The sequence below is a fragment of the Aspergillus ambiguus genome, assembly GCF_047715705.1.
Source record: "Aspergillus ambiguus strain CBS 117.58 unplaced genomic scaffold BDV59scaffold_63, whole genome shotgun sequence".
NCBI classification, from domain to species: domain Eukaryota; kingdom Fungi; phylum Ascomycota; class Eurotiomycetes; order Eurotiales; family Aspergillaceae; genus Aspergillus; species Aspergillus ambiguus.
The window spans coordinates 49,051-66,033 of NW_027395576.1; the positions used below are offsets into that span (position 1 = coordinate 49,051).

The 16,983-nt window shown below is 48.2% G+C and overlaps 5 protein-coding genes across 5 annotated transcripts; 3 read left to right on the forward strand and 2 right to left on the reverse strand.

The window, feature by feature from the left end:
• Positions 1-3,761: 3,761 nt before the first annotated feature.
• Positions 3,762-4,382, forward strand: BDV59DRAFT_196714 (uncharacterized protein; the record flags this gene model as incomplete). Its single annotated transcript, XM_073692762.1, has 4 exons — positions 3,762-3,940; positions 3,979-4,032; positions 4,117-4,176; positions 4,235-4,382. The coding sequence occupies 4 exons, from the start codon at positions 3,762-3,764 to the stop codon at positions 4,380-4,382; spliced, it is 441 nt and encodes a 146-aa protein (XP_073542893.1).
• Positions 4,383-7,437: 3,055 nt separating this feature from the next.
• On the forward strand, positions 7,438-8,873 carry BDV59DRAFT_189241 (protein ecm33). The gene is made up of 3 exons (XM_073691567.1): positions 7,438-7,546; positions 7,602-8,433; positions 8,486-8,873. Exons 1-3 carry the CDS (start codon positions 7,486-7,488, stop codon positions 8,781-8,783), a joined length of 1,191 nt encoding a protein of 396 aa, XP_073542894.1. The 5' UTR covers positions 7,438-7,485; the 3' UTR covers positions 8,784-8,873.
• BDV59DRAFT_189242 (uncharacterized protein) lies at positions 8,874-9,477 on the reverse strand. Its single transcript, XM_073691568.1, has 2 exons — positions 9,195-9,477; positions 8,874-9,130 (listed from the first exon to the last, which is right to left on the reverse strand). Exons 1-2 carry the CDS (start codon positions 9,239-9,241, stop codon positions 8,884-8,886), a joined length of 294 nt encoding a protein of 97 aa, XP_073542895.1. The 5' UTR covers positions 9,242-9,477; the 3' UTR covers positions 8,874-8,883.
• A 197-nt stretch (positions 9,478-9,674) lies between these two features.
• Positions 9,675-11,955, forward strand: BDV59DRAFT_148904 (DUF3176 domain-containing protein). Its single transcript, XM_073687328.1, has 2 exons — positions 9,675-10,410; positions 10,467-11,955. Exons 1-2 carry the CDS (start codon positions 9,944-9,946, stop codon positions 11,815-11,817), a joined length of 1,818 nt encoding a protein of 605 aa, XP_073542896.1. The 5' UTR covers positions 9,675-9,943; the 3' UTR covers positions 11,818-11,955.
• Positions 11,956-13,701: 1,746 nt separating this feature from the next.
• Positions 13,702-15,045, reverse strand: BDV59DRAFT_196717 (secretory lipase-domain-containing protein; the record flags this gene model as incomplete). Its single annotated transcript, XM_073692763.1, has 1 exon — positions 13,702-15,045. The coding sequence occupies one exon, from the start codon at positions 15,043-15,045 to the stop codon at positions 13,702-13,704; it is 1,344 nt and encodes a 447-aa protein (XP_073542897.1).
• Between the last annotated feature and the right edge of the window lie 1,938 nt (positions 15,046-16,983).

Consider the following 16,983-nt stretch of genomic DNA (forward strand, 5'->3'; position numbering starts at 1 on the left):
TGATGTGAATAGTAACAATTCATTCTTCCTGCGCATCACATCAGTCTGCTCCGGTGAAGTTCACGATCTGTTGGCCAGATAGCGTGCAAATTAAGATCTAGAGCTGACCCATATGTACTGTAGAGACTATGCCGTGAATTTTAATGACATGAGCCAAGGCAGTGAGCAGATGTTTAGTTTTGTTAGGTGCTCTACAGAACGCCCGGGCGCATGAATGCAGTCTTCTTCGCATTCAACCGTCTTCCCCTTTTTTGGCCAGCCATTCACCTGATATTCATTTTATGCAACGCGACACGAATGGTCGTGTTTACTGGACATCGTTTTATACCGACACGGCCAATCCACTTACTTACCTCCCTTGGAAAGATATCGCCCGATCATCTATACTTTTTTAAAAAAACGTTCAGTACTGTAATGGCCCAGATGCTTGACTGCCGTCTCGCTAGCGAGTCGCGTACCTAGCGAAAGTCTGCATCTACATACCAGTAGGGTGATCTATCACGCATAAACCGATGTGTGTGTTAATTGGAAGACGGCCGCGGTCCAGAATAATGTTCAGTATAACCGGACGGACGACGGGCATTTCTGACGGTCAATCTCCTAGTCTCACTCCATCTGGCCCGGGCAATAGCCTTACAGTAACCATTCATGTCATGATTATTTTGGTCAAATATTCTTTTTTCTACAAAAATGGCGGCAAATCTCCGTCTCTGTCGTGACCGTGTTTCGATGAAATGACCGGTCATCGCAGTGATCATGTAGAGCTGGTCTAGTTTTCTTCGGTCCTACGCTGGTATTTTCCTTGCAGCTCTTGTCGGAAGGATCATCGATGGCTCACATTTTACTGGCTCTGCCGGACCGTAAAGCCTACCATCAACTTCACCTTCTGCAAACGCTCCTTGCTCCCAGTCAATCATTTGGTCCAATTCAGGTTCCGCATGGACTGAGTTTCACTGGGTCTTCTGTCCCAACCCGAGCTTGGACAGATTCTCCGATCCGTCTCCAGCCTGCAGGGTCGTACGCTTTTCGAGGTTTGCGGTCGGTGTTGCGGGCCGGCTGGGGGGACCACTCGGAATAGGTTGCCCGGTGGTCCGATCCATAGTGGTCGTGGTACAGGTGACACTTCTCAAGCTTTCCCGGTGTGTCCGTTACAGTGAGATCGATAGTCGAGTGGCTCCCGGGATGGCTCATAGACCAGTACGTGGGGGTGCCTAGGGGCAGGCACGACTGGAGTCCATGTTTCTGGAAAAAAGTTGACTAGTTCTTCGGCTAGTTCGATTGCCCCATGATGGACGCGATCCTTGCACCACATTGGGTGGTGGCGGTTGAAGTCCCCTGCCATGATAATCGTGGTTAACTTGGTTGTGGTATCTGTCGCTTGTCGGATGCAGGTCTCGATCTCCTTCAGCATGGGCTGAACTGAGGCCTCTTCGTAGTTTTGGCTGTAGTCCATGTACGGGACATGCATGGAGAATATTAGTGTTGCTGTTGCTTGGTCCACAGCTTGACTGCTGTGACATCAGGGTGGTTGCATTGTATCTGCCGATGTGACGTTGTTGAGATGCTTCTGCTTACGTAGAGTAAACTGCGCTTCTTGGGGATGTCGTCTAGGCAAGTTGGTTGGTAGAGATGCCAGGCTCTGTGGTTCACATGTGTGTTGTACGTCGTGAGCGGTGGTTCTTGGATGAGTATGTCTAGGTTTGGGTTCGGAGGTCGTTTATCAGGGCCTCCCTGCCTGACCTCGATCTCCAAATGTTCAATTGAAGTAGGCGCAAGTTTGGTGCTATCATTGTGTAAAGGAGGTTGGGGGGGGGTTGGCCGGGCTGTGGCAGCTTCGGTCGTTGGTTGGGTGCTCTCCACTGCAGTCAAGGCACCGAGCCGTCACGCCGATAGGACGGTGTCGTAGCTCGTGCTCAGCCGCGCAGTGCCCGCATCTCGCCTTCTCCTTGCAGGCCCAGGCGAGGTGGCCAAATGCCTGGCATCGGTAGCATTGTCTCTCTTTCAACCGGTATGGCACGAGGCTGCCAATATATCTTTGTCCGACCAGGAGCCCGTTGTCCATCGTCCATTCGGCCGCCTCCCGTGCGTCGAACCAGATAGCCAATGAACCATGTTGGCCTATCGGTTTGTCTCTTGGCTTCAGCCACGCTACCTGGCTGATCCGATAGCCGCGTTGTGTCATGCTATTTTCTTCCATGATCTTGCCAATAAAGGTTCGTTCAATTTCTGGTGATAGAAAGTCTTCAGTTGGCGTTCTGTGTGCCACGGCCCCAAATCGTGGTCGGGCCAGTTTGGTGTCATTGCCGAGTTCTTCGAGCCACTTTGTGTTGGATCTTGCTGTCTCCGCTTGAAACTTGTCTTCAAACCGTATCACATATCCAGTTCTGGTGGTCCCCACGCCTAGGACTCGTATGTCCTTTGTCTCGCTTGCGGCGGCAAGTGCGTTTTGAATGTGCGCGACCGCTGTTCTAGGTGGTAAATGCCTCTTGAATGTATTTTCGCCTTCGTCCTCCTCTTCATTGTTGTTCGCTTTCGTGTTGACTTGGATGCAGTTCTCTTCCTTGTTCGGGGCTATCTTGCGGCGTTAAGGTTGTCGTGTTTTTAAGATCTCTGAGTTCTTGTCGCACTTCCGCCAGGGCCGCTTTAAACTCGGCTTTAACAGTTTGTAGTTCCTCGTGGTGAGCTTCATCCCTTCTCTTAAGCTCTTTTCTGAGCTCGATGAGTTCTTTGAGCCGCTTCGTTGACTCGAGTCCCTCGCCGTCTGCCGACACGTCGTCAGGGGTTGTTGCCTCACGCTCTGCCGGCTCTCATTATTTCGTTTTCTCTTGGAGCGTGGGTTGCTGGCTTCGTTTTCTTCTTCTTGCTCGCGAGCATAGCTGGTTGGTGGTCTGATTGTGCGTTTCGGTCGAATCCGCGGTGGTGATTTTTCTTCCGCTCGGTCGGCAGGTTCAGGAGCTCGTGTTTCGGCCCGGTCCGTACCGGGGCCGCCCGAAGGCATCCTCGCAACACGAGTCAACCAGGTCGTCTCTTTTCGCTAGATTATATATAGCTAATGCCCTCCAGTAGACCTCGCCCGGATCGTCCCTCCTAAGTAGAGCTCGCCAAAGCCCCCGTCCTACCTAGTCTCGCCAAAGCCCGCCCAAGCCCATGGGGACCTGCCAAGAACCCAGCCCAATGGGCTGGGTTTGGATTTTCATAACCCGACACACAAACCCAGATGGGTTGCCAAGTAACCCGCAGAAGCAAATAATGTCATGTGACTTCAAGCATTAAGTTGTGCAGTAATTTTCGAAAGAATTTTGTATTACTAGGTTTAGTCCTTGGTATAGATTAGGAAGGCGACTGAGGAGTCCGAAACCAGCTATATTTGAATAACACGACATTATAATAAGCTGGCTACTAATTTTGTTCTAGCCCTAATATAGCTCATACCCTTGCAATCTGCTTGATGGCACTGTAACCCTTCCAGGTGATCGTTTCTGTGATCTCTCGCGAAGCTGGACAAGGGGTGGTGGGAGCGATGTTCCCTCATCTTCTCTATCTAGCTCCTCAGAGACGCTCCTAGATGGACCTCTGATTCCTGACACTTCTAGCTCGCTGTCTGACTCTTCTAATTGTATAGCCTGGTCACTGGCTCCTATACTTTCCAGTTCCTCTTCTTCGCAGTCACTTATAACATCAAACTCATCGTCAGTTGCTTTAATCGCAAGCTCCTCTTCATAGGCTACTTGGATATCCGCCTCTGGCATCATTTTTTCGAGATGACTGAATTGCTGACTGTCCAGGGAGAACTTCTGGGCACACATGTACATCATCAAGTCCTGGATGGTCTTTTCGTTCAGAAAACCTCGGCAATAGTGACAGATATCTCTAGCGCTGTTGAAGAGGCGTTCGACACCTGCGCCAGTAGCTTGCACGGCGAGAAGATCGCGTGCCAGGCGTGAGAGAATAGGAAAGTCGCGCTCGTGTTCCTTCCAGTACGCCCTCGGCGGAAGCGACACAACTCCTAGACAGGTTAATTGCCGGTCAAAAGTAGAATAAAGACGGGTCAAGTTCTCACCTTCCTGAAGGTACCGATCAACCTCGTCCAGTTTGGCCCTATTACTAGACAAAGAGGTACACGGCACAAGCAGCTGGTCTAACTCCGATGTCTGTTGCTGAGACTGATGTCTTGTGGTGATCTGGGATCTGCTGTTGGTATTGGTGAAAGCCCCTCCTCAGGTAGCCTCCATAGTATTTCAATGTTTCACTATGGCATTGAGAGTACTCCGTGTCACCGAAAGCCGAGAGCTTATACTGCGGGGCAAGAATTGTCCCCGTGGCGTACAGGAATCCATGGTCCTGGTAAGTCTTGTCATAATATTCCCTTAATTTCTGTTTAGCTGCCAGCAAGGCATCGTGCATAGCCCTTTTTCACGGGTTTGTCTTCCTGCTCAGACTCCGTGTGGGCTTTTCGATATGTTCCAGGAGCTTTCTATAGACTAGAAAAACACTATGGATAGTCACGTCCCTTGTTTTCATAAGGGCCATCGTGAATTGGAAGAAGGGCTTTGTCAGTTGGAGAAGGTAATCGATTTGTCGCGATTCAATATCGCTAATCTTGAATTGCGCGTAATCATGGTCTGTACAATACCGATAAAACTGTTGCGCAGTTTCCGCGCTCGTTGAAGCATTAAAAACGTTGAATTCCAGCGCGTTTGCACGTCCTGTAGTGGGAAAATCTGGTCATAAACAGGCTGCAGGGAGGTAAACGCGTCCCGTCGCTGCAGGCTGGCATAAATAAAGACTGCAAGTGACCAGACCTGAATAGAGTTCTTAGCATAGTTAGTTGGATTTCTACGCAGATACAAACCTTCGCAAGTGTATGGGCGACATCCCCACAATCCGCCGAATCGTTGAGAAAGCTGGCTTGGGAGTCTGACCATAAGGTGCTGACTTCCTCGTTCTTAACCGCTGATTTTATATGCCCCAAGAGTTGTTTAAGGCATAGTTGGATGACATGATGACATGAGCCATGCAAGGGACATGGATAATAGAGTCGCGGGAGTTGATTGCACCTGTAGCAAGTAATACATCCTGTAAGCCCCGAATCAAAGTATCATTATTAGTTGCATTATCCGTGGTCACCGTAAAGACTCGATCTACGAGTTGGCACTCTCGTAACAAGTCAAGTAACGCATCGCTTAGGTTGCTCCCTTAATGGGGACCGTGCAATTTCTTTTTCCGGTCAGGGCCGACACGCTTGAGGCTTATCGGAGGATCACCCCAAGAGAAGATATGGCTCGGTCTTGGACTAAGGAATGGCTTCAGCCTATGTCAGTCCATATCCAAGTTCTTAAAGGCCTCGATAAATTTGAATAGGACAATCATGACATACTGATGAGGGCAGATCGGACGACGGGATAGAATCTGATGGCAGCGCAATTGACGGCAGAGAGCTAAATGGATAGGACGTTAGCCTTGCTGAGGTAGAACTTGATGAGGCCATGGCGTATGGCTGACGGTTATGCTGTATGATTCTTAAATTAATAGCTAAAAAGTGTCCATTTTCTGAGGATGGTGAGAATACCCGCTCTGTGTTCCTAGGTTTTTTTTTTTTTTTTCTTTTTTCCCCTTTGTGGATTTTGGACATATCTATTAAGGGCGCGTTAGACCGCGTCGCCGTACGAATGGGTACCCAAAACCCATTCAGACCCAAAGAACCCATGAAATCCATATACGAATGTCAAAGGAAACAGTAGTTAGACGACTTTTTTTTGGTGCGAATTAAGGTGTATAGAAATAGGAGGCCCATTAGGGCAGCATTAGTCTGTTAAACACCCTATCTGTCGGAGAACTGGGGCGCGATCTGGTATACTATACAGTCTTGAAAGAGTGCAGCTCGAATATATATAATTGGACTGCTATTCTACGAAGAACATAGAGCTGGTAAACTGTGACACAGTTTTTGTATCAAAAATACATCAAATGACTAATCACAATTATGCTAAAATTATACAAACTTTGGGTAGCGTGGGTAGCCCGTGGGTACCCGCCAAGAACCCATGGGCGGGTTGGGGACCCCGAAACCCAGCCTGGGTAGCCCATGGGCGGGCTCAGAAAACGAAAACCCAACCCAACCTGCGTTTTGGCGAGGTCTAAAAGTCTGTGTGGGTACCGTACTCCTGCGACCTTTGCAGTTGCGCATCCTTCGCATCCTGGAGAAAAAGCTCAAAGATGTCGTACTGCAGATTACCAGGTTAGAAACACGTTCCTGTCACGGCGACAGGAGGCGACAGATACACGTTGAGTGCCGCAATGAAGCGATAGACATCCGCCCAGGTGGAAACGACCAGCCGATCATCAAACTAGACAAGAGCACTGCCACTGGTACACAGTTGCTATCATAATAGAACCTCGGGATGTTTTCCACTGGCATGGAGAAATTAAACGTCGATAGGGGGATCAGTCTCGGCCCTAGGGATTTTATTTTAAGATGATGACCCTATACACATGCCTGCGACAAACCCGAGTCTGGAAGAACTGAGATGAAAGATCTGCTGAAGACTGGACTCGAGGCACTAGGGCCGGGGTAGAACATAGGGGGTGGCAATGATGATGGTTGTCAGCCGCTACCGCTAGCCTTGTATCCGAGCGCAACCACGCCAAGGCAAGGCTGATACCGCCAGAGCTCAGGCCTTTGACTGAGCAAATGAAAGTATTAACTCAAGATAGGTAATTCCACGACTCAACGCTCATTTCATGCATGACCTTGGATACCGCGGATTACGCAGCATCGTACATAGATTCAATATATGAAACCCAACCAACAATATCTTCTATAAAGTTTCAATTATTATTGGTCAAAAACCACTCCTTTCTCCACATTGGATGTTTCCATACCAAACGACTCAATTTTACAGCGCCTACACCAAAGGCTATGTGAGATTGTAAAACTATCCTGAAACATGAAGTGAGCATTCGCCTTTTAGTTTCATCGACATGACATTTAACAGCCAGGCAATATTTAGCACAGGCTGACGGTATGTCATATAGATATGGTAGACTGCAGTTTCACCCAGTGCCCAAATCCCTGCTCAGTCCAGTCCGCTTAAATGCTGGACTGAAAGTGTATGACATAGCCCTAGCCACTCTTCAACTAAATTTTGGTTGCATAGCGATTGTGGAGCAGCAATTCAATTGATAAGGTAGACTTCGATAAGGTATATCGACAATTTTTTCCTCTATATAATTGTACCAATCCGCCATTGCCTGTGAGTAGGTAAAGGTGGACTAAGACCTAAAAGCTAGGAAAGCGATGGGGATAAAGCGACGGCTAATCGAGTTTATGCTGACCACTTCTGATAGTTACTGGCTGAGCTAGGCCAAATGGGGTATGGGCTGTTAATACATAATCTAAGCCTTGCGGGCCCCAGACGTTTAATATGTGGCAACTCCCCCATACTCAACCCACCCACTGACTCACCGACCAGAGTTGCTTCTGCAATGGCCTTTTCCAAGTATCTTCTGCCTGTGGTTGTGGTTACTCAGGTCGTTTTCGCTTCCAGTGCGTAATAGTTCCTCACCCGCCCAATGACAAACAGAACACTCACTTCGCTAAGGGTGTGGTGACTTCAAGATCTCCTCCCAGAGCGATGCCGATATCCTTGCCAACTGCTCGACAGTCGACGGTGACATCAACATTGACAAGGATTACTCTGGCAACCTATACCTTCGCGGCATCACGCAGGTCAGAGGCAGCATCACCTGCGACAACTGTTCGAACCTCGCCTCGCTGCACGCGGACAGCATCAGTGCCATCGGAGGCGACTTACAGTTGTTCAAGGCGGTTTCCCTGACCTCTCTTGAATTTTCGCAGCTGACCACAGTTCTCGGTACGGTTGAACTTGTCGCCCTCTCCTCGCTGCAGTCACTGGGGTTCACCGCTGGCGTGACCAAGGCCGGTGGTGTCCACATCGAGAACACGAAATTGGCCAACCTAAACGGTATCTCTCCGAAGACAATAAGCCGGCTCACGATCCGCGCCAACCAATTCCTGAAGTCCGCCAAACTGAACAGCCTGATGAATGTCACCGATGAGGCTGAGTTCTTTGACAACTACGACGGTCTCGAGGTTGAGCTCCTCAGCCTGAGCTCGGGAACCAACATGACCTTCCATTCCGTCAAGGACGTCTCCATCCCCTCGCTCCACAGGACCAGCGGGTCCCTTACTTTCTCTAACTGCCAATTCGAATCGCTCTCCGCTCCCAACCTAACCTCCGCCGGCGACCTGACCTTCTTCAACAACACTCAGCTGAGCAATATTAGCCTGCCCGTCCTACAACAGGTTAATGGTGGCTTCAACATCACTAACTTTGATCCCCTAAAGAATATCACCTTGCCTTCACTGGAGAAGGTTCCTGGCTTCATTGATTTCAACGGTGACTTTGACACGTAGGTATTCCTTCCCTGCGATCTCGTTGAAAACCCTAACATGTCTCTCCAGGCTCAGGATGAGTAAGCTTGACGATGTCTACGGTGCATTCAGAGTCCGGAGTACGGGAAATATCGAGGATGACTGCAGCTGGCTGATGTTGTATCAGAACCTGACGATAAGGGGTATGATGCAATGTAAGGAGGAGAGTGACCACAAGACTCACGGTGACGTGAACACCACCAGTACCACCTCAGGTGGAGTACCCTCTGCTACTTCTACCTCCAATGTTGCCGCCATAAGCAGAATCCATGTGCCCGCTGTGAGTCTTGTTGCCGCTGTCTTCTACGCTCTTGCCCGGCTCTTCTGAAATAGCTGAGTGATACTCTGGGAAGAGAGATATGTACTCTATTTTTGGGGAAACTCCGTAGGATTATCTACTCGCAACATTTCCTTGACTTGTTTCCATTCTATTTTTTTATGATGAAAGGTAAAAAGTTCCTTTCAGGGAGCTTGGAATGCTCTCCTGAGACATACTGTATTCCCTCATTCCTGTCGTCCTTCACTGCCCAGTGCCTGGGTCCCAAACAGCATGGAAGCTTGTCGACACGCCTCGACCGACTTTTAAAAGGCCGCTCCGGTAGATCACGGAGGCTTCGTCTGAACCCAAGTCCACACGAGGCGCGCCAGTTCGAAGAGCGATAACGAAAGCCAGCCCTGTTTATGAATCAGGAATTAATTAATAATCAACGGCGTTGACTGTATAAACTGGTTGAGTTACCGGGATAGGAGTGTCGCTGCCTGTATGCATAAGAGCATTTGCAGCATCGCCGACTTGAGCAGACTCGAAGTCCCTCAGCGCTTCAAATTGGGGCTTCGTCGAAATTTTACTTCTTGTCGTCCTTTGCCCCCAGAAAAAGTGCTCCGCAGGAGTCACCTGACATTGCCTTTAGAGCCGTGGATGAAGGCGATCAAAGGTGTGTCGAGACTTAAACCCTGAAACGAGGAATTAGCGTAGCGAGATAGATCATTATTCATCTGATAACATGCCGACTTAGAGAAACAAGCGAAAATATCGTCTACACGGGTAAATACAGATTTCCCCATCCCAACAAATCTTCCCAGTGGCCCCTATCCTCTGCATGCCACATTACCCGACGATTGCCTAGATTGGGTAAAGCGCCCTACCTGCCGTCCTCCATTCATTTCCGTTGCCTGGTGCTGGTAAGCTGACGCTAAAATATCCCTGTTTTCAGGGCGCGAAACTTCAAAATGCAATGCCTCTGCACCGCCACCTGCTCTGCCCTGCTCTCAACTGAGAAAATGAGTTTTAAATCCAGGGTATCTCCGGTGCTCAATTTTAGAATATTTTGAGTCTTCCTCTATAACTACTTTCACTGCTTTGCCCCCTAAAGGATACGTGTTAAGTTGAAGCGGCGTCGCCGGAAACTCTGCTGATCTGGATCGGTCTGCGACAAACCCGCCCATACATCCTTCATATATCACACTTTCCTCCATACAGCATTAGATATGTGCATGGAGCAAGCGTGGCTTGCAAGCAGAGGAGCCCGTTCTCGCGAACCCAATGAAAGTGTATACCACCTGGCTCTCTCAGGGGAAGAGGAGGTGAACGATGACAAGCCCAACAACATGAAATCATGGGACAGCAAATTCAACGATTTGTGGATCTGGGAGATATTATTGCTCTTTGTTGCCAGTTTTACTTTATCGGCCATTGTTATAGTTCTTCAGCAATACAATGGCAAAGACCTCCCTAACTGGCCCTTCGGCATCACGATCAACTCAATTCTCTCATTCATCGCCCAGGTTCTGACAGCGTGCATAACCGGCGTCGTGGCCACCTGTCTTAGTCAGTCAAAATGGATCCATGTCAAGACAAGAGATAGGTCCTTAGCGGATATCAATATCTATGACTTCGCTAGCAGAGGACCGATAGGTTGCCTTGCGTTTCTGATTCAACACAGGACAGGATTCCGGTACGTCTCTTGTCTACTGGATTTTACCTAGAATAACGTTATCTGATGGCTTCTAGGAATCTAGCAGCACTAGGTGCGGCACTTACGATCTTGTCCATTGGCGTCGGCCCTCTCGTCCAGCAAATGGCAATTGTGAACAACGTCCGCATTGAGTCGGATGTTCCCGCGTCGGCAGCTAAAGCAGAGGCATTCCTCATGTCTTCTGTTAATACTGCTGGACTCCCTTTTGACATGGTGTCTGGTATCTATACGTCTCTACTGAACACATCAGGCCCTAGTACAAGTTGGGGTACTGACACAACATATTGTCCAAGCGGTAATTGCGATTTTCCACAATTTCGGTCTCTGGCAGTTTGCTCCCATTGCAATGATGTGACCAAATTGCTTTCCCGCACGAACAGCGCTGTTTCCTGTGGTATCAGGGAAGCTGTGCAATTCAATTACACCCTCCCGACAGCACTGCAAATAACGGTACAGGGGGCAATACGCGGTGAAGAAAACCTCGTAGGGACGATGTCCAGACACACCGAATTGCTTGGAACCAACCATGATTTTGGCGCCAGTGCTTTCATCAACTTTACGACAGTTGAAATCAAAGACGAAAGCCAGTCCGACTTGGTTATTGATTTTCGCCCAAAAGCGAAAGCAACTCAGTGTTCGCTATATTTTTGCGTCAATACCTACTCAGTTCATGTCAAGGATAATGATGTGCACGAGGCTGTTGTTGACAGTTATTGGGATCCTAAAGCCTACTATGATTACAATCTTGAATTAAATCCTCCAAAGGAAGGCAATCTGACGGCATCTCCTTTCAACATAGACTTGGAATCCGCAAACACCCTAACAAACTGGCTGTCCGACAGACTTTCCTATAACTATACAAGTAGCTGGGATTGCGAGCAAACATTCCACGAAGATCCACGGAGACCTGAATTCTTTCAGCCGATACAAGATCTCGGTATTTCAGAAGTCTTTGACCGGATTGCGTCGGAAATAACCGTTCAGATACGCAAGGCCAATCTAGCAGGGTTTAAGTTTGATATTGCACCAGAGTTCAGAAAAAATTTACCCATTCCTGGTGAACGCATGCGCGGGATCGTGTGGACATCTCAAACCCAAATCCGTGTCCAGTGGGCATGGATAGCCTTCCCGATTTCCCTACTTCTTTTGACTTTGATCTTCTTTGTTGTGACACTATTCCAAAGTCGAAACCAAAGGCTTGCGCCCTGGAAATCTTCGACTCTTCCCATGCTTTGTTCTGACTTAGATAAAAACGTCCAACGGAAGTTGATGGAAAGTGGTGATCCAACAAAAATGGAGGACCTTGCAAAACGTGTAAAGGTCCGGCTGCTTGATGGAGAGAAGGCGGGTATGCGGTTGAATGTTGTGAAATCAGGGCCATATTAATTCCTACTATTCTATTAATGCTTCTGTGCTCGAAGAGATCTACACTACATTGGTGTACAGAATATAGGTGCAGACTGGTCTTGGAAGATATATTCCTGAGATTAATGTAAGCATCGAACGGGTTCTGGAATAAGACAGATCCTGGGCCTTACAATCCGGTGAAGATCTTCATTCTGGGACATACCTTTTCTGACAGATCATCCCAGGATCAATTTTCCCTGAGAAATACTAGACCTAGGACCGAAGAAACCCGAGGAGACGATGTCTTGAGAAATAGCATTTCCAGGATAAGTACTCACAGGAATCCAAGGTTCCAGGGACTCATCTACCCTATGACCACCTATTCCTGCGATAGGATCGATCCTAGGATCACAGTTCCTAGTTGGTTTAACCGTAGCCTCCTCCATGACGCTCTTCTGTTTAGCCAAAACCCTCTCGTCTTTGCCCTGAGCATCTGTTTGGCAGGTGCAGTTGCCAGGAATCGCAGTGCTGAGTGTTACTTGGTCGCTAGTAATGCCAATTAGAGACACAGAAACCCATATTGTTTGAATAATCTGGCAAACCCGTTGTCGCAGCATCGACGGTGCTTCCAAGGTGCACATTGATGAGCCGCCACTTTCAATTATTGATTACCTCCGAGTCCTCCTTGGGTGCAATTTTCATCCACTCATCATAAAGAAATATCCCTTTCCCTAGCGATTTATCCGTGCTCTTTTGATAATTTCTATTGTGGCTCAGGTGCAGGTGGCTAAGCTTCACGTGCGATGAGCGGAGGTTACACATTCGCACGATAATCCCTGTTCCAATGGGCGCGCACCCGTATTAACATGACGCCATTGCCGAACTCTCCTATCCCTCGCCAAGAACTTTGAGCATCGAGGCAGGATGAAGAACAACTAGACATTTAAACTCTCTTCCAAAGAAGACATCTACCATCCAGAAGTAGGACCCGCCATCTCTGCCCCATTCGGAAATCCACTAATGTCCAATCCCGCCCTCGGCGCGATCCGCCGGATAAACCCATGGCACAGCACAAACGCCCGTTTACTCGCCGGGTCCGTGCAACCCAGCCACTTTCTCGGCAGAATAACTTGACCGCTTCTACCTGACAGAATTTGCAGTACTATCTCGTGGGCCACCCTTTCAACTGGCAACACTGGACGGTTGAAGTGAGTGCTGCCCTTTGTTAGGGCTTCGATCATGGGTGTTCCTACGTAAAGCGGATGGACCACACTATAACTGAATATTATCACAGCACGGATTTTAACGTATTCGGTAGACGAGATGGCCATGTAAGCGAGATGGCCACCACCCGCAGATTTCTGCCCATGGGCCAAATACTATGGCCTTTATCAATCACACAATTGCATTATTATATAAAAACTAATTACTAAGTGGATTAGGGCATCTAACTCTAGTATGTCCCCGAATATGGCAATTAGAACACTGCGGTGGAGCTCGTACGCGTGGCCCGAAGCGCTGGGTCTATAGAGATAGAATCCTGAGCTTCCTGAGCCTCATTTTCACGCTGGAATCCCTCCTGACCTTCCTGAATGGTATAGCCTTCAGGCATATGACGCTGCCTAGTAGAGCGTCTCCGCTTTTGAGTCTGTTTCCTATTAGAAGCGCGTAAATCACGTAGTTCTTCACGTGCAAGAACAACCTCATTAAGATGTAATTCATGGCCTTTTATACTCTATAACATCTGTTAAGAACGGTATTTTCCCGCTGCTACTCCTCAAATTTGCCTCTAGGCTCCCTGGTTCTCGCAGTTGTGATAATTTATACTAGTGGGTAATTCATCAGAACCCAGCATTCCAATACCGTAGGAGGCCATTCGCATCCGATGTCCCTAGCAAAAAGCTGGGTGGACCTATCGACTCCCTAGAGTTCAAGTATATTATCTACTTCTCCTTTGACCGTCGAAGCCAAAGTATCCAACGATCCTGGCTCTGAGAGCGGAAGCAATTCATCTGTTCGCTGGCATCCTGACTGCATAGGCTCCCCGTTCATTCTCTTCTCCAACCAAGCAAATGGCTCTAGGAATCCGTCCATCTGCAGGAGGACGTGCTCATGCGTCAAAACGTTCTTATAATCCACCGCTGCTCCAGACGCACAGTATTTGGATACAATAGCCTCCGTTCCACTAGATGGGCTAATCTCATCTAGGTAGCCCTTGTAAGCGAATATGGGCATGGCCGGGGTTCGCGACCCCAAATTGTTGTCCTTGAATGCCTGCTGGAACTGTGGATACCCCAGGATGTTCCAATCTTTAAAATATGCGAGGCAGTCGTCGAAGGCATATTCCACCACGTTACCAAGAAAACAGTTGCGGTTAGCTGCTTCAAACTTTTCCCTCTTCGCGGGATCGTCCACCAATTGCTGCTGGATTAAATTCCTGATATCTGGATACTCCTGCGCAATCCCATTGAACCCTCCAAAATTTAGCCCCACGAAAGGTCCCTTGTTGACGGTATATGTCACTGTCTCGATATCTCCGATCACACCGCCTATCACAGCTCCAACAACAATATTATCCAAGTCGGGTGCATAAGACGGCTGCAACTCAGCTGCAAAGCCTGTCGCAAGGCTTCCGCCAGAGTACCCCCACATAGAAACGGACATGTCAGAGGACACCCCAGTGAAATTCGTAGACTTCAGCACAGCCCTGATGCCGTCTAACACTGCATGTCCCGCTCGCCGATTGGCCAGGAAGGCAGCACGGGGACCTTCAAAGTCCGGAATCGATACAACCCAACCCTTCTCTAGGGCTGCCTCGAAGAGGACTGTGTGGCTTTCGTATGATAGCTTGGATAGAATGTCGCTATGTGTCGGACCGATTTGAAGTACCAAGGACGGCGCACAGGCGGGGGATGCCGCATCCTCTGGGATTTGGTAGGATAGGAGCTTGGAGGTGTCAGCATTCTCGGGAACGAGGACTGTGGTAACAGTCGCTGTAGGATTGCCGAAGGTGTCGCTTGACCGGTACAGCACCTGGTATGAGCCCGCCAACCTGAGTTTGAAGGGCTCTATTGCGGCGATAGGATGCGGAACCTCTCTGTATCCCAGGATAGTGCCTGGTGCTGTATCTTGATACCCAGGAGGAGGATCGTAGAAGGGATCTGCCCTGGGCAGAATTATTGAGTCTTTTCTTTTGAAAGTGCTTGGGTGCCCGGTGCATGAGGTTACGAGATGGAAGAGCAATAGGAGACAGCGTAGTCCAATCATTTCGATAATGTTTGGATTGGAGCACCTGATGTGCTAGTTGCAAGGCTAATAAAAAGGGGAAGAGCCAAAATAAATATATGGTACACTTCACAAAGCACAATCCTCTTAAAAGGGATCCGATCACCACGTCTTCTAATCAAGTTTAATATTAGTAGTACCTTACCCCTTGCGGAATGTAGGAGCTTGCGATCAATGGCATAGGTAGATGTATTACGACCGTGATGATCATAGGTTCTCTATGTCCTATATATTTTGAAATTCTTTATTTCAAAGATTCATGTAATTGGAAATTGACATTCCTGCGCACATGCCATAGTATGCAACTTACTAAGCCCTTGCATTCTGTAGTTACATTTTCTGTATCCCTGTTAAAGGTCATGTTTAATGATTATATCATTATAATGGCATGGTCTCTTTTCCTTGAATAATCCGACATGCAAAAACTTGAAAATCCACGATTTCCGTCGATAACGTATAATACAAGAAGCGCTTAAAGCACTGTCAGATGTAGGATATTCAGAAGCAAGAGACACTTTGTTGTGTGGGACATTCAGCACCATGGAAGGCCACAGATCTTGGATTCTAGGTACAGTAGAATCGGAGATTTCCGATGGGCGGGGGTAATCTAGGATGTGCAGCAAACTCATATCGTCGGATGCGCGTCCAAGCGGATTCAATTACCCAATTACTTGGTGTTGCAATATGTTAACAACAAAAGCTTCAATCATTTCGGATTGACAACATGAAGTAGCACATCACAGTCATTATGTTTGCCCCGTTTACTCCGTAACTGCCTTAGTAATCCCCTTCGTACGCCCTGTTCCTGCCCTTTGCCTGCTTAAGCGCAGCATCCCTCCTATGTAGTACAATGCGTTAAACTCTAAAACTTGCCTAGCTGTGAACCAACACATCTTCGGAATTGTCTTACAATCTTTGACTCACGGCTTTAACCTTTGGCGGGCTTTAATAAAATTGAATGAAAAAAATCAGGTACCTGTCCAAGTATCAAGCGAAAACCAATGGACTAGCCTAACATAAATTCGCACAAATGTCTCTTTATCTATAATACTCACGGTGATCCCTTGAGTTGAGAATGCTACACTTCACAGTATCGAGCTGACCTCCAAGAACCCCAATGTAAACAAACTTATGGTAGTAGTTGGGCTGAGACCAAATCTCGGTCGATAGATTCTCCACCTTCATTAAATATGTTGAACACCATTCTTCTGCCAGCAATCTGCCAACCACTCAGGCTATTCCTTGTCATTCCTATTTCTATATGTACCCCTTCTTCTAACGGGGACCTATATATGGCCGGCCCAACAACAACTCTGAAGTAGAGCCAGGCATGGTCTTTTAAATTTGTCCAATCCTCGAGTCATCAATCCATTGTCGATCCCACTGAGCATGCTAGCTATCGGCAGTGCAAGCGAACACAGTATAGATCCATTTGTACGAGAGCCGAAGGCCCTTGGAATCCTGTACTGACCTACGTCGGTATGATCTCCGATCCCTTGGCACCTTGCAGTCGCACGGGTTGGTATTTGCGCGGACGGTGAGCCACACCATAAAAAGGACCGAGACCAGGGATGTACATTTCGACAAACGGTTATCTAAGTGAATTCAAAACAGTCCTCCTGTAAACAGTAGGAGGACCGCAGAGGTAATCGACGGATCCTTGGCCATAAATCAGTTCTCATGACTCGTGACAAGTGTTGGTGAGATTGGGTCCGCTAGATCTAGCAACCCCTTCAGGTGCATCTCGATGCCCACTTTGTTATGGCATGACCATAACTAGAGGATAGATCTGGGCGTGAAGTCAACGGGAGGACAGTATGTGAATTCCATAATAAACGCAGTTACTTTACAGCAACTTTAGTCATGGATGCCGCGGGGAACACCCTAAGTCATGGTGAAAACGGCAAGCTGGCTGAGGCT

Excerpts from the sequence above, each read along its gene's own strand:
- BDV59DRAFT_148904 (XM_073687328.1), top strand. The coding sequence starts at position 9,944 with ATGTGCATGGAGCAAGCGTGGCTTGCAAGCAGAGGAGCCCGTTCTCGC. Across the intron at positions 10,411-10,466 it reads CAACACAGGACAGGATTCCG|GAATCTAGCAGCACTAGGTG; the intron begins GTACGTCTCTTG and ends GATGGCTTCTAG.
- BDV59DRAFT_189242 (XM_073691568.1), bottom strand. The coding sequence starts at position 9,241 with ATGCTGCAAATGCTCTTATGCATACAGGCAGCGACACTCCTATCCCG. Across the intron at positions 9,131-9,194 it reads GCAGCGACACTCCTATCCCG|GGCTGGCTTTCGTTATCGCT; the intron begins GTAACTCAACCA and ends ATTCATAAACAG.
- BDV59DRAFT_189241 (XM_073691567.1), top strand. The coding sequence starts at position 7,486 with ATGGCCTTTTCCAAGTATCTTCTGCCTGTGGTTGTGGTTACTCAGGTC. Across the intron at positions 7,547-7,601 it reads TCAGGTCGTTTTCGCTTCCA|GGTGTGGTGACTTCAAGATC; the intron begins GTGCGTAATAGT and ends CACTTCGCTAAG. Across the intron at positions 8,434-8,485 it reads TTCAACGGTGACTTTGACAC|GCTCAGGATGAGTAAGCTTG; the intron begins GTAGGTATTCCT and ends ATGTCTCTCCAG.